At 36.6% G+C, this 17,195-nt stretch overlaps 2 protein-coding genes across 2 annotated transcripts; one reads left to right on the forward strand and one right to left on the reverse strand.

The window, feature by feature from the left end:
- The first annotated feature begins 8,357 nt into the window (after window positions 1–8,357).
- LOC138877195 (mannan endo-1,4-beta-mannosidase 5-like) lies at window positions 8,358–8,687 on the forward strand. The gene has a single exon (XM_070156787.1). It carries the CDS (start codon window positions 8,358–8,360, stop codon window positions 8,685–8,687), a length of 330 nt encoding a protein of 109 aa, XP_070012888.1.
- Window positions 8,688–10,256: 1,569 nt separating this feature from the next.
- On the reverse strand, window positions 10,257–16,812 carry LOC104240575 (4-diphosphocytidyl-2-C-methyl-D-erythritol kinase, chloroplastic/chromoplastic). The gene is made up of 11 exons (XM_009795438.2): window positions 16,327–16,812; window positions 14,756–14,851; window positions 14,582–14,650; window positions 14,303–14,407; window positions 14,164–14,220; window positions 13,868–14,068; window positions 12,540–12,632; window positions 12,352–12,451; window positions 11,972–12,071; window positions 10,782–10,867; window positions 10,257–10,490 (listed from the first exon to the last, which is right to left on the reverse strand). The coding sequence occupies exons 1-11, from the start codon at window positions 16,540–16,542 to the stop codon at window positions 10,384–10,386; spliced, it is 1,230 nt and encodes a 409-aa protein (XP_009793740.1). The 5' UTR covers window positions 16,543–16,812; the 3' UTR covers window positions 10,257–10,383.
- Window positions 16,813–17,195: the final 383 nt, after the last annotated feature.

The raw sequence follows: 17,195 nt of genomic DNA on the forward strand, positions 1-17,195 counted from the left end.
AAAAGCATCTCGATGACAATAATGAGACAATACTTGTGATCACTATGTTTGAAGAAATAGTATATGGTCTAGTAGGGAGTGCATAGGATCGGGCCTGGATGCCACCTGATCGACCTCCCCCTCTAGGGTGACCCCTAGCTGACTGAGCTCCACCCCAAGCTGGCTGGGCAGGTGGTGAAGTAATTGGTGCTGAAGTCGTAGGCTGACTCATCTGCTGAGCTTAACCTCCTGAGAGGCGGGGGAAATGCCTCTTGATATGACCCAAATCTCCACACTCAAAGAAACCTCTCTCTGCGAATGGCGGTGGGGACTGAAGGGAGCACGATCACTGGGATAATTACTAGAAGGACCCGACATAAATAAACCTTGAGCTGATAGTGCATGAGACAAACTCTGAGCTGGAAGGGCACTGAGAGATGAGTGGCCCTGCTGAGAACTATGTGAACTATGGTCAAATGATGCACCACGGTGAACTGGACGAGCCGTATGAACATCCCTATAGGGACGACCCAGGCCGTGGTGGAACTGACCTCCAGAAGGAACACCATTAAAACCACTTGATCCACGAGACCTCTTGGCCTCCCTCTCAACCCGCTCATGGCTGTAGACCACCTCTATCTACCGAGCAATGTCAACAATCTCACCAAAAGTAGCACCAGACACCATAAGCACATGCAGCTGAAATGTGAAACCATTGATAAACCTCCTGATCCTCTCCCTATCAGTGGGACCAACCAAACTACTTGATGGGCTAACTCAGAAAACCTCATCTCGTACTACATCACAGTTATATCATCTTAATGTAACTAATCAAACTACCTGCGCAGATCCTCTCAGCGAGACTGCAACACAAAAAAGAGAATGGAGAACTCCTACCATGTAAGTGGTGCTGCAACGACTGGCCTACACCTCTCATAACTCTCCCACCATTTGAAGGCAGCTCCAGTAAACTAAAAAGTAGTGAATGAGACCCTACTAGTTTCTAGAATACCTACTGCACGGAGAATCCTATAACATCTATCCTAGAAACCCTAGGCATCCTTCGACTCTTCCCCGCTGAAAGATGGAGGCTGGAGTCTACCAAACCTGTCTAGTCTCCACTACTCATCATCAGTCATAACAGGAGCCACATGGGCCTGAGCAACTACCACCGGCTGGGCTGATAGTGCCCTTGGTGTCTGGAGTCCTTACATAACCTGCTCGGATGTACGGGCGGCGGGAGTCTGAGTACCTCCCCCGGCCTGAGAAGTGGTTGTTGCGGCCAAAACAGAGACCATCTGAGCAAGATTAGGGCACACGGTCAGAATCTGAGCTAAGGCCTCCTGAAGACCTGGAATCATAATGGGCATGGGCGGTGCCTGAGCTGGCCCCACAGGCTCATCCACAACTAGGACCTGCTTCTAAACTAGGGCAATTGGTGGATCTGCGGGTGCTGCCCTAGCTGATGTATGAGCTGCACCCTTGCCCCTACCGCGGCCTCTACCGCGACCTCGGCCTCTCACGGTCCTGACTGATGGTACTGGTGGTTGTCTATCCTGCCTAGTAGTACGTTTCCTCACCATCTATCGTGTCCTCACTATCTATGAGAGAATAGAATAACAGAAGTTTAGTTACCAGAATCAACAGATTCGTACAATAAGAATTCAAGAATGTGAATTTTTTTAAGGGTTAGGAAGACTCTCGAAGATAAGTGCAGACGTCTCTATACCGATCTGCAAGACTCTACTAAACCTTCTCATGACTCGTGAAACCAATGTAACCTAGGCTCTGATACCAACTTGTCACGACCCAAAACCAACCGTCGTGATAGCGCCTATCGTGGAACTAGGAAAGCTACTAATAAACATCTAAACATAGTAAAATGTTTGAAAAGTAAAGATGGAAGCAATTAATATCTAAGAAAAAGCCTTTTTAAAACAGAAATAATCCCAAATACGATACAATCTATCCCAAAACCGGGGTGTCACAGAGTACATGAGCATCTATACCAGAATACAGTCTACTACAATGTCTAGGTAATAAGAATTGAAATACAGATATATATATATATATAGATAGATAGATAGATAGCTCAAAAACTAAAATAGATCAAATCTAAGTAATATGAAGAATATAATTCTTCTACATCTACATGACAATGCACATGTTGTATATGATGCACCATGCTGACAGCCTCATGTGCTCACACTCTCAATACTCAATCACCTAGTACTGTATATGACCCATACGGTCCAGGGAAGATCCATCCCAGAATATATATATATATATCACTGACCATCAGTCGCCCAGTACCAAGTAGGGCCAATCTAGCCCATGGAAAAGATCCATCTCCAGGTATCCCTCAATAATATCAACCGCGCTCACTAGGGGTGTGTATAGACTCCGGATGGGCTCCTTCAGCCCAAGCGTTATCATAAATCAGTATAACCATTGTGGCGTGCAGTCCGATCTTATAACTATTACTCATAATTGGGCTCTCGGTCTCACTCAGTCATCAATCTCTCCAGTCTCACTCATGGGCTCACAATATCATGAAAACTAGCCCGAAACAATGATATGATGTATCAATAAATAACAACTGAGACTGAGATATGATATAAAATGAATGAATATGACTGAGTACGAAATATCGATAAAATCGGTAAGATGACAGCAAGAAACGACCAGTATGGGGTCCCAACAGTACCGGTATAAAGCCTAAACATGATATCTAGCATGATCGACAGCTTAATTACTTTATCACATGATGAAAATACGGATATCAACATGACAAAACCACTATATAGTGCCATGGAATCAACCAGGTCACAGTTCTCACGGTGCACGCCTGCATGCCTGTCACTTGTCATGTACGTTACCTCAATACCAATCACATACCATATAATTCGGAGTTTCGAACCCTCAGAACCAACACGCCTTTGCCTCTCAAATCGGTCTCTAAACGCCCCGAATCTAGCCACAAGCAATACGATATAATCAATATAGGCTAAAGGATTCAATTCCATAAGGAAAATACGAAAATATAACCAAAATCTAAAATCGGTTCAAACCCAGACCACATGTCCACGTCTCGAAATCCGATAAAAGGCACAAAACTTGAAAGCCCATTCACTCACGAGTCTAACCATACCAAATTTACCAAAATCCGACACCAAATGGTATTTCAAATCCCCAAAATTCACTCTCCAAATCCCTAGCCTCAAACCCCCAAATTTCACCTCAAAACCACACAATCTAGGTTGGAAAAATAATGGGGAAACAAGATTATTGACCAAAAATGAGTACAAGAAGCTTACCTCAAGAATCCCCTCGAAAATCCTCTCTAAAATCGCCTATGTCCGAGTTCAAAATGTTGAAATGAAGCCAAAATCGTGAAACCCTCATTTTAAAGATTCTGCCCAGGCCGTTCGCACCTGCAGAACCGTTTCTGCAATATTTCCTCCGTTTTTGCGGAAGCCACTTAAGTTCCCAGGCTACCGCACTTGCGCTCCCTATCCGCTTCTGTGGAAGCGCTTCTGCGCAACTGGCCTGCATCTGCAGCCTCACAGGTATGGAAAGGACCTCGCTCATGTGGCCACTGCCAAGCCTCCTTTTTTTTGCTTATGCAGGAACCTTCCCGCTTTTGCGGGCTCGCACATACGATGGAACTTAAGCAGGTTACACCAGCTAAGTCCAAACTTCAGCAACCTTACAACTTCAAATCTTGATTCGTTAATCAGCCGAAATCAACCCCAAGCTCCCGGGACCTCAACCAAACATATCAACACGTCTTAAAACATCTTATAAACTTAGTCGAATCCTCAAACCACCTCAAACAACATCAAAAATGCAAATTACACACGGATTCAAGCCTAATAAACTTTGAAATTTCCAAATTCTACAAACGACGACGAAACCTATCAAATCACGTCCGATTGACCTCAAATTTTGCACACAAGTCATAAATGACACTACGAACCTACTCCAACTTCTGAATATCCAATCCGACCCCGATATCAAAAGTTCACTCCCGGTCAAACTTTCGAAAAATTTTAACTTTCGCCATTTCAATCCCAATTCTATTACGGGCCTCCAAATCATAATCCGGATGCGCTCCTAAAGTCCAAAATAACCTAACGGAGCTAACGGAACCATCAAAATTCAAATCCAAGGTCGTTTACATATAAGTCAACATCTGATCAACTTTTCCAACTTAAGCTTTCAATTAAGAGACTAAGTGTCTCAATTCACTCTGAAATCTCTCCAGACCCAAACCAACTAACCCGGTAAGTCATATAACAGTTGTAGAATACAAAAGGAGCAGAAAATGGGGGAACGGGGTTACAACTCTCGAAATGACCGACCGGTCATTACATTAATAAATTAAATTGTTAGTAATTAAATTGGATTGATTAGCATATGTATCTTAACATGAGGGGTTAAATAAGATTTTATAAAAGAATTTCTAAATTGAACTAAGGAGTGCAATTACGAATTTTTAGTGAAATAATTTATAATTTATTATGGTAGATATTAATTTCGAAAATTTGAAATTAATTCCGTAATAAAGAGCCTTGTTAATTAAATTCTTTGGTATTTATTGTGCCTAGATAATAGGAAATAAAGAAAAACTTTTACTTTGTGGAAAAGAAAACCGAACAGGTTTTGAAAAAAGGTTCTGACCCTAAAAGCATGTCTATACATACATGGGTTTTCCTTCATAGGGCTGGCCATTTTCGGATGTTGTTTTGTTTGAAATTTCGCCCACACAATTTGCTTTTTTGGATATTATTTGGGTAATACAGTAGAAGTTTGTAGAACATTTGAAAGTTGTAATCGTGTTATTGGTGGTGTTTTGACTAAGTTGCTTTGAAATTGGAGACCAACACGACAAAAGTACTTAGTTCATGCTTTAAGAGGTAACTCGTGTAAACTTTATATGCGATAGTTGTTTAATTTACATGTGAATTCAATTATGGAATTGCTTCCATTGCGTAATATAATCCAACACTCCTGAATAAGGACACGAAGTTATGTTTCACTAGTTAATAGGTTATTACGCTCTTTTAGTCATCAAGGGAAAATCTAGCATATACTATAATTAGACTGCATCATTTCAAAATATGGGATTTAATATGACAAATTTAATTGCAATTGAACTTCCCTTTAATATGCCAATCAAAAATGAGAAGGAAAGTGCAAATGATGGAAATGGATATAAATATTAGTTACTGCATAGTAAAAACTTCCACATTAGTTTGCCATGATTAAATAATTTAAGGAGGTGAGAATATACATTAATTAATACCCATGATCAAGTAAGAGTTAAAACATGTAAACACGTGTCATGAAATTATTGATTTAATGTAACATACCAATTTAGTTTCAATATTTTCATATAGGTGAAAGTGCTGCTTTCATAGAAGCAAAAATGGAAGAGAAGAATATCAAAATAAAACCTACTAGGATGGGCTAAAAACAAGAACTTCCAAGTTCTGAAAAGGCAGCTCGATGTACAAAGTATCTCGTTTTTGTGTAGGATTTGATGAAGGACCGCACCCCAGTGGGGTGTTATATAGACAACCTACCCTGATTCTACAGCTCGAATCTGTGCCCTATAGATCACACAGAGACAACTTGACTATTGCTTGATCACGCCCAACTCTAGTCGTAAAAAGGATAAGCGATCGCTGCAAATATAATCTGGTCTAAAATTCTGGAGTCGAATCCCAAAGAGAACTAAGGTTTAGCGACAACTGTTCACTATCACCAAGAAGACAAGTTCGAACAATTTCTAAGTTATAAATATGAAAATTCTTTTGTCTAACTAATTAACTAACAAATTGAAGTAAAAACTTAACAACTAAAAATACTAAGAGCTGGAGACAAGATTAAGGAGGTCTAGAGTTATGATTTCCCCAATTGGCGGAATCCTTCCCGCTACGCCTCCTATAGTTTCGCCTAATTATTCTCTACTGATCGTGAGTAGTTCAGTGTCATAATTTTCTTTCGAGCAACTACAATAATTTACTAAATATATTCTCCCGAACTATGCTAGCTGGTACAATCTTACCACTCACTATGAACACGTCAAGGCTTTGTAATTCCTAAACTCACCTTTAAACCTGTCGTATTAATTCCTCATATACGTTAAGAGTGATGTTGTTCAACAACTACCTAAATATGTATCCTTTCCCAAGCAATACATAATAAATAGGCACAGTGAATTGATGGTCATTCAATCAACAAAAATAAGCACGTAGTTGAACAAGTAAAGAAATTCAAAGGCTAAATTATATTCAAACTTAACAAGAATTCATCCTCCAAAAGGTTTCATCAAAACTCTAAATAATAAACTAGCTACTCATAGTAGTAGGTGAAAATACAATACTAAAATTCATAATCAACAATAGAAAACAGGAATAAGAAAGGAAAAACGCGTGGTTGAATTCCTCCGTGCTCCTAGTGTTTTCTTGCCTCCATAGGTGTTGTGTAACCCAAAAGTAGTGTCTCCTCCTCTCAAATTTGTGTTTTAGGATGTATTTATATCACTTAGGATTGATGAGGGGCGAAATTTTTTAATCCAACTTCGGATGGGAGAAGCTGGAATCCGCGCCTGCCTTCGCACAGAGAACAGCCTTTGACGCGGATTCAGCTTTTGAAATCCTTCTATTTCGCGAGCAATATCAGCTTCCTCTTTCCATCAGCTTCCTCCTCGGTCATGTAGCTCAGAAGAGGAGAGCAATATCATCTACCATCTATCGAGAATAATACATGGAGCTCAGAAGAGGAGCAAAATCAAGCGCAACAAACGAAGCTAAGAATGCCATCATCATTATCAATGCAATAATATTTTCAGATCCGAGAATGAAAGAGATGAAAATTGAAATTGCAGCTTCTCCTTCCTCCATTTTCCTCCTCCATTTTTAGATCTCATACCACGACCAAACAAAGCAAAGCAAATTTAATTTCTCATTTCCATGAATTAAAGAATTTCATTGTGAAAAAATCTTCAATCTTCTCTTATAATTTTATTCATTCTCATGAAAGCAAAAAACTATTCCTTTTTATCTATGTAAAAATTGAATGTTTTGGTAAATTTTAATGGTAGAAAAAGAAGTAAGACAATTTTGGAAGGGTAAGAGACGAAATGGGAGGTTTAATTTCTGCTATTCTTTGAATTCTTTATCATGAGTTTTGATGGATTTTTTTAAGCTACAAGGGGAAGAGACGACACAAAGGAAAATTTGGGGAAGACAAGTGAGGAAAGGGGTGGGTTTGGGGAGGGGGGGTTGGGGAGGAGGACCTGGTAGTTTTGGGAAGATGGCATATTTTCATTTGATAAAAAGGAAAAATAAGAAAAATGTTATTACTTTGACACGTGGCACTAAATACGGAATTAGATAAAATATTTTTCAAATTTTACGCGCTCAATCTTTTTGTTAAGCACGCGCGTGCCACGTAGTAAAAGTGGTGTGTACTAGATACAATTTTGAAAGGTTGCTTGTGTAAAGTGATATTAATCCTCAGAAAGTGTGTAACAGGGATTTGGTGTATAGTTCGGGTGGCTACTTATGTATTTTGCCTTTGTGCAACGACCACATAAATAAATTTTACATTACCAAGTTAAGTTAACATACAACATGTAGTTTTATATATATTGTCTGATATGGTAACCTGGACGATATATCGAGTAATAATTTATTATTAACTAGTTAGGTTATGATAATGTAAAAGTCGGTTGCATCGTGTTATGTATATAACCTAAATTCCATTATTAAATGTGGTTTAATTATGAAAGCAATATGAAATGTGTCATTAGTTAATTAGATACTTTTTGTAATTGTTTCTAGTTTAGGGTTATTAATTATTATTGTGTATTTTCTGGATTTAGGGTTTGGATTTTGTGATATCAAAAGCTAAAAATATGGTGTTCGCTTAATCTTGAGCTTTGTAAATAACTGGAATGACTTTGGAGGGAAAGCTCAATATGTTCAGTGGGCGCGAAATGCAAGGGCTCAGATCAATAGTGACGATGATTCCTTTTTTCAGTAAGGAATTTAAGCTTCCCACTTTGTTGCTGCAAGGATAATAGAGAATTCCTCCAGAATTTTACAGAACCTCTAAAATTTGAGTTTCAACAATTAACTCGAATTTCCCACAAGAACAGAATATTTGTGAGTTGTAGAAAATAAATAGAAGATAAAGAGATGGAAATTTTCAGATAATTAGGTTATCAAAGCTAGTTATAGAAATTTACCTATATAATTACCTTATAAGTGACCTACTTGTGTAAAAACTTATTACGCTGTTGGTGAATAAAATATTTTTACATTTACAGGGTATCGGGATAGAGCGATGAGGCACAATTGGCATGGATGGAAAGGTGGATTACAAGCCATTGGCAAGATGCAAGAACCATACTAAAGAAACCTCTAGTGCTAGCTGAATTTGGAAAGTCTAGTAGAGGTCAAGGATACAATCTTAGTTCAAGAGACACATTCATGAGTAATGTTTATAGAAATGTCTACAATTTGGCAAAAGAAGGAGGAACAATGGCAGGAAGTTTAGTATGGCAACTTATGGCACAAGGAATGGAGAATTATGATGATGGTTATTGTATAGTTTTGGGACAAAACCCTTTAACTACAGGAATAATTTCAGGTCAATCGCAGGCCATGACGATGTTGGCTCATTTGGTTCATTGACTGAAAGCATGGAGATTATTATTATTATTATTATTATGGAGAATATGAAAGAAATTAAGTTCCATAATTGGTTCTTCAATTGGATTTGTTTTTTAATTATACAATAATTAATTTATATGATAGGATTTAAGTGATCTTAAGTCCATGATGATTTTTAGTAATTATTCCAGCTCGATACATTACATTGTCAAACATGTGAAGCTGAATGTAATTGCATAAATAGTTTCCGAATTAAAAAAAAAAAAGAAAAAAGGAAAGTTAACTTTTTGTCATTTAAAGGACAATGTCTATACATCTTGTTTGGATGGTTGTCACCGATTGTATTGTATCGTATTGTTACTTTAAATATAATGTTTGTAGTAATTGTTACTTAAATTTTATTATATCGTATCGTTAAATTCATTGTTACGTAACGATGAAAAGTTTACCTATTGTATTGTATCGTATTGTTATTTTAAATACAATATTGGTATTGATTGCTACTTAAATTTTATTACGTATTGTTAAATTCATTGTTACGTAACGATGAAAAGTGCCATTTTATGGAACAACGAATTTGGTGTAATGGCGTTGTTACTTTGCTTTTTTCTCCCATATTGTCCTTTCTTATTATTAAATAATCATAGTTTATCCTTTCCCTTACTCTTTTATATAATAATTTTACTTCGTATCCTATTTTTTCTTAGTAATACTGCAAGTTTATTCTTCATATTATTGGTGTGTGACATCATGAAACGACGGCAACCGATACAATCTATCCAAATATTATATTTAGCAAACAATGAAATACAATATAGTACAATACAAGACAATATTACGAAACGACATGTAACTACACTCCAAACAAGCGGTAAATCCTCTTGCGTTTTAATTAAGTATTTTTTTTTTTTTGGTTTGGTTATTCTTTCGAAGTCCCCAAGGCTTGACACATTGAAATCGCTATTCTTCAGCTGTCATCTTTTATATAATTAAAGTAACTGTCTATATTAAATTAGCAGCCGTGGAGGATGTAGCATATAGTGAATGGGTTCAACTGATCCAATATTTTCGGCTTTAAGTATAGATATATATGTCAAAAATCACTAAAAAAAAAATTAAAAAATTGAACCTATATTTTCAAAAAAGTAATGGGTTGATGGAAACCTAAAGATTAAACATTGAGCTCATTGTAATAATACACTCACCTTCATTCCCTGGTTTCACACTGGAAAGGACTAATCTTCCTTTCTCTAACTTGAGAATATCTCATGTAGTGTGTGAAGATGAAAACATCACTCAATTGATTGCAATCATGCAACAATGAATCTGAAATCTTTTTTCCTTAAAACAAAAAAATGGCAGCACGATGCACTAAGCTCCCGCTATACGCGGAGTACGGGGAAGGGCCGGACCACAAGGGTCTATCGTACGCAGTCTTACCCTGCATTCCTGCAAGAGGCTGTTTCCACGGCTCGAACCCGTGACCTCCTGGTCACGTGGCAGCAACTTTTCTCCTTACAATGATAGATTAATTAGTCCATTTGTGCTTGAATTCATTGTAGTGTATGTCTTTCTCTTGGTTCAAATAGATTTCGGAAATTAGACTTGGGTATTATTCCGCTGCTACCTTGTCGTGCATATTGTTTTTGTGCCTTATTTTTCCCAACATATACAACTACATACTAATCCTAATTGCTTCAATTTATTGGCCCTGAGCCTAAGAATTATCAAAAGATCCGGAGAACGCGGCTTGATCACCATAATTGCTAGCTGAAACTGGTTCCTCATACCACTGATTGGCTGCCCGAGTGATGAAACTAGCTTCTGCAATTCATAACGACGTATATCTCAAAAGAGAGCAGATGTTCAGTTATGCAGCAAACAATGGATTACTATCGCGGGCTATAAAGTTCTGATAAAACACATCATTTCTAAATGTCTAGAGTAAATATTCTAACAATCCAAAAGCAAGAATCTTTAGTTGCTTCTTCACAATCAAATATTGTGGTCGATCATAGCAAGAACGGTAAGATTTATGGAGAGTTAGAATAACATAATGCAGACTAACTAGATGCAGATTGAATTATCACGTAGAAGTGACTGTTCGACGTTTACCTGACAAGAAGACATCCCTGTATTCTTCATCGTCGTAAACAAATTGTGGAGGATCCGGAGAGCCAACCCCTACTATTGTGCTTCCACTGCATTTCAGTTTTGGAATTAGTAACAGTCTCAGGTTTTGGAATCAGTAACAGACTCAAATCAAGACCAAAGTGTACGAATAAGATGTCATTTAAGTATCTATCCTCCCAGAGACAGCAAATGAGATATAATTACATTTTTGGGCTGCCGTAAAAATAATATCCGACACATATTAAGTATAAATATACATATAATATACATAAATATACATAATATTCACTGTATATTTGGTAAAAATAGCACGGGTTAGCCAGTTTTCGGACTGGTCATTCAAAAATAGCCAGCGTTTGCAAAGTCATTGAAAAATAGCCACTATTTTGCTGCAACACGGAAAGTTCCAGCATAATATACTGGAGATCGGTGCACTTGTGTATGAACTTCCAGCATATTATGCTGGAACTCCAACACGCACTGGTGCTCCAATCTCCAGTATATTATGCTGGACCGATATATTATACTGGAGTATTTTTCCGGATTTTGAATAGTGTTTTCGTTCAGATTTATTTTACATGAAAAGTGGCTAAATTTCGATTACTTTTGAAACTGTGACTATTTTTGAATGACCACTTATAGATCTGGCTATTTTTTAATTTCTCCCTTATATTTGGGCTAGCACCCGTAATCGGCCGACGGCCAAAAATGAAAAAAGCCCAAAAGTATTCTCATCAGCCACGAGTCTTGCAGGAACATGTGAGAAAGCTACCTCATATAATGCCATTGTCCAATTTTCCCTTAGGCATTTCATACCTTCCTCCAAAGTGGTTGGTAACAAAAGGATTAAATCGGTCCACGAGGGGTGTGTGCAATTTACAAAATTAAATTTATACATAAGGCATTTGTAATCAAGTTAAAAGAAGATCACTTCGCATAATACATTAATTGAAAAAGGTTTTACATATTTTGCCTCTTCTAATGTGAGATCTAACTCCAAACAGTGGCATAACACTCTTAATTTCGGTTTCTCCTATTGTCTAACATGCCTAATTCATATTGACACACCCATCTGCTTGAAAACCCTTATGCGCAAGCTAAAAGGATGAGAACTAACACAAATATAGAAAAGAGATAGTACAAACATGAACCAGATTAAGGCAAAAGAATACCTTCCAGACATGAAGACTGCATCATACTGTCCTCGGCCGGCAGCGATCACTCGCTGTTTTAACCTTTTAAGAGATGGAAGAACTTCAAAAGCAGGAGGTTCTGCATGAAATGTCAATGTCAAATGAGTATAATTCTGACCCCAAAAGAATTTACAAAGTGCAAGATCCACTCTGCTAGTTTCCGACTGGATGCATATTTAAATACTACATTCGACCAATAATAATTCCCACGTCATACATACAGACTCAATGACCTTAGATTAAAAATAATTGCTTTTTTTTCAAAAAGATAAGCATGTCTGTATGTATATGTATATACATGCATATTTCGATAAGGTGAAGTCTGAACAAATGTTAAGGTGTCTAACTTCATTCCATACCTAGATCATTGACACACACATCTTGAGATATTCCACTAGTTTTGATCTTCTCCAGCAAGCTCAAGGGATCAACCTTACTAGTCTGATCCAATTGAAAACGCTGCAAAACCAAATCTTCTCTTAGATTTTGATAACCAAAATCATATAATTTCATCCTAAACTTGTTCGCTAACTTCATTTTGTATCACCTTGTAAACTTCAGCAGTAGAGCATTCTTGTTGAGGCTTTATTAGAACCATTGGAATGTCAAATGGTATGGGCGATGGGATATCTTGAACAATCTGAACAAACAAATGCACATTTCAATAATTTGAATTATGAGAGACAAGTTCAACTAATAACTTTCTAGCAATTCCCAAACCATTTCTCATGCAGATCACTACTGCAGCTCACATGCACCTCTTTTTTTTAATTATTATATAACCAAACATAACTTTGGGAGGTCCTGACTAGATAGCTAAAGACAGAAAGCCGGTTCCAAAAAAATCCAAGAATTCTTTCCTCACCATCATTTTGCAAGATTTCAATTTTCCGTCCAATTTGAGTTTATTGGTCTATGTGGAATCTCATGCCATTAATGGTCAAAGATCCAACCTATTAAGTGACTATTGCACTACTCATTAACAGTAATTATGTGATATCAGCTCCTTTTTGCATCACACTTTCATTTTACTTTTCTTTTTCTCCCGAAAACCATAAGTCATTTGACCCTACTTGTCTGAATAAACTACGCTTGTACCTCTCAATATAACATAATAAACACGCCTACTAATTCGAAATTATACTTCGTGGTGAAAGGATGGAGTCGGCAAAAGGGTCCAAGATCTCTTGCTAATTGCAAAATAAGGGATCTGCCTAAGGTTTCCATGCATTATATCAACTCCCTGAATTACGGTTCCATTTGGAAATCAGTAGAAATTACACTTCTCATGTGAAAGGAAGGAGTGCAACAAGGTGCTAAGCTGATATTAATACAAGGGCAACCCGGTGCACGAAGCATCCCGTGTTCAAGCAGGGTTCGGGGAAGGGCCGCATCCCAAGGGGGTGTGATGTAGTCAGCCTACCCTAATGCAAGCATCAGTGGCTGATTCCACGGCTCGAACCCGTGACCTATAGGTCACACGAAGGCAACCGTTGCTCCAAGGCTTCCCTTCCCAAGCTGATATTAATACAGTTAGCTCAAATCACAAGTAACAGGACTTCTGTGAATGCAACCCAAGTAGCTAATCACTTCTCAAAAAATTTCTTTGTCAGCGGTAATGAATTTGAAGTTTCGCTAAAGGATTTAAAGCATAACAACTAGTCCTAGTTCATATCATGCCGACCTTAAAGTCAGATGACCTCATTTACCCCTTTCTCTATCATCGCCATAGTTGAACAACAGCACTCTGCCCAAACAGTTTTCTTTTGCTTAAATTCTTTTTGGGATGTGGTTACAGCTTTCCACCCAATCAAAAACTGACTAGAATTGAAAGGTATATGACATTTGGAAGTAAGTACAATGGCAAAAGCATACCTCACCCCTACCCGTACAGTAGGCAGCTCCATGGGAGAAAAAGAAAGAAATATCAGAACCGATCTCACCAGACCATTCTTGGAGCTCCTTTTCAGTGGCAAGAGAGCCGCTAAATTGGTTTGCTGCCCACAGAGCTGTTGCAGCATTACTGCTCCCACCACCAAGACCAGCCCCAGTAGGCACCTTCTTATCAAGATGAATCTGGCCATCGAAATAGGTCATAAAGTTGAATCAGTTGCAATATACCAAAAGCTATTCACAAACTGATGGATTTGTTAGAAACATAAGGATTTTACCCAAAAGTAATTGTCTGTTCCAGTTTTTTTCCTATAAAGATTGAGGGCCTTTATAATCTGCAAAAGGAATCATGATTCTGCCAATCACATAATTGTAATTGATGAGCACAAGGATAACTATATTAGCTTCTTGCTTTACCAAATTTCTCTCGTCGAGTGGAACTCCAGCAACATTAGTAGATAAACGATCCTTTGATTTCGATGGTGACAGCGAGAATTTTATTTTATCTCCTAGACTGATTACCTGAAGGAACAAAAGGGATTTCATAAGCTATATATATACCTAATACTTCATTAGTAAATACCATAGTAACAGGAACTTGAAATATAGTAATATGGCATAATCCCAATTGAATTCTTTCAAGCTTTATAATATTCTGAGTTCTCTCAAGACAAAAATCTGAAGCAGAAAACTTACATGAAAGAGAGATGCCAAATCATGATAGCCGTCATCCCTCTTGCCCGTTATTCTCAAGAAAACATTTATCTGCGACACAAAAAGACGGCAAATTTGTCAAGGGAAAAGAAAGAATAAGGATAAAATCCACAAAGGAAATTTGATACTCAAAGAATTTAACTTGATACACATTACCTTGCAAGGTGAAAAAAGAGTAAGTCTTGAAAGCCCAGCCTCTCTATCTACTTCATCGGCTAACTTATTAAACTTCTCTTCAGGATTATATGTTATCTAAGCACCCCCACAACAAAATTTACACAAAGCTCAAAACTTTTTCCACCATTACAGCTCAAAAAAGAAAGAAAACACAAGAAAATCAAATATAAACTACAAAAGCCAAAAAATTCATACAATTACAGCTCCATTCCAACAAATAAACTCAAACTTAGGATCATATATGTTATCTAAGCATCCCATAACAAGATTCAAACAAAGCTCAAAACCTTTTACAAAGTTACACCTACAAAAGGCAAGAAAATCAAATTCAAACCTAGCTATAGAACAAAATTCACAAAAAGCGCAAAAAAATTTATACAATTACAGCTCCATTCCAAGAAATAAAGTCAACCTTGGGATCATATGTTATCTAAGCACCCGACAACAAGATTCACACAAAGCTCAAAACTTTTTACACAATTACACCTAAAAGAAGCAAGAAAAAACAAATTCAAACCTAGCTATAGGACAAAATTCATAAAAGCCCCAAATTTTTTATACAATTACAGCTCCATTCCAACAAAAAATGCCAAACTCAGGATCATATGTTATTGAAGCACCTCCATAACAAAATTCACACAAAGCTTGGAACTTTCTAAGCAATTACACCTAAAAAAAGCAAGAAAATCAAAATCAAACCTAGCTATTGAACAAAATTCACAAAAACCCCAAATTTTTTTGTACAATTAAAGCTCCATTCCAACGAATAAAGTCAAACTCAGATCACATGTTACCTAAGCACCCCACAACGAAATTCACACAAAGCTCAAAACTTTCTACAGAATTATAGCTCCATTCCAACAAAAAATAAAGAAAAATCGAAACCATGCCCAAAAGGGTACCACTTACTTCTACTTGTTTTCTGGTAGTTCTTGAATCCAAAGCTCAAAACTTTTTACATAATTCATACAAAGCTCAAATTTTTTTATTTAATCCATACAAAGCTCAAAACTTTTTACATAATTCACAAAAAGCTTCAATACTTTTACATAATAACAGCTTAAAAAAGAACCCCCCCCAAAAAACAAGAAAATCAAATTCAAACTACAAGAGCCAAAAAATTTATACAATTACAGCTCCACTCCAAATTTCTAACAAAAAAGTAAACGCAAATTCAAACTTTGCACAACAATAGGGTTACCTCTACTTGTTTTCTGCTAATTCATGAATCCAAAGCTCAAAACTTTTTACATAATTACAGCTCAAAGAAGAAAGAAACAAGAAAGTATAATTCAAACTACAAAAGCCAAATACTTTATACAATTACAGCTCCATTCTAACAACAAAAAAAAAACTCAAATCCAAAATATGCACAAAATTCAAATGTTATCTAAGCACCCCCACAACAAAATTCACACAAAGCTCAAAATTTTTTACATAATTACAGCTCCAAAAAAACCACAAAAAGCAATTTTTTTTATACAATTACAGCTCCATTTCCAACAAAAACTAAACTCAAATTCAATTTATGCACAACAAAATAGGGTTACCTCTACTTGTTTTCTGGTAGTTCTTGAATCTGAAGCCTTCACTATAACAAAATTGCTTCTTCCAAATTGAGAATTCTTGTGAAAATAAGATGACTCATTTGGCCTTTTTGACCAAGATTGAGAAAAAGAACTCTTTTTAAAGGAACCAATGTGTGGTTTTTTAACATTACAACAAGTGTAAAGCTGGTAACTACCAAGAAAATTACAGGTAGACATGGCTACAAGAGTGAGTCTATTTTCTGCAGAATTTTAAGTGAAGTAAAAGAAAAATTTGAAGAAGATGATTCAAATAGTCAAAACTCAAACCCCCATTTCAAGAAAATGTGTTTCTTGTAAAAAACAATTACAAAGTTTCAATCTTTTTTCAGTGTACAAAAGTTATTATTTTTGGCAACTGCACGTTTCAAAGATGATTTTTTTTATGGTTCTTGTCGTTATTCAATCTTTGTACTTGAGAATTTGAAATAAGGAAAAAAGGATGTACGCTCTTTTTGTTAGGATAAATGGAGATTATAGAGAAAAAGAAGTTAAAAGTCAACTGTTTAGACAATTCATCAGTCAACACATCTAAAATTTCAGTGTAAATTTGAAGGTTGGTTTTTTAATAACATCTAGTACATATTTACAAACAATAAAGCTTAGTGGGCATTTGGACATAAGAATTGTAAAATTTCAAAGAAAATGGGGAAAATTTTCAACTAAAAATGATATTTGAAAATTAGAGTTGTGTTTAGACATGAATATAATTTTGGGTTGTTTTTGAATTTGTGTGAGTGATCTGAATGAAAATCTTGAAAATAGCTTTATGGAGTTTTTCAAATTTTCAACAAAATTTAAAATTCATCTTGAAGTGAAAATTAAAAATTTAA

This window comes from Nicotiana sylvestris, chromosome 9, assembly GCF_000393655.2.
Source record: "Nicotiana sylvestris chromosome 9, ASM39365v2, whole genome shotgun sequence".
In the NCBI taxonomy this organism is placed as follows: Eukaryota; Viridiplantae; Streptophyta; class Magnoliopsida; order Solanales; family Solanaceae; genus Nicotiana; species Nicotiana sylvestris.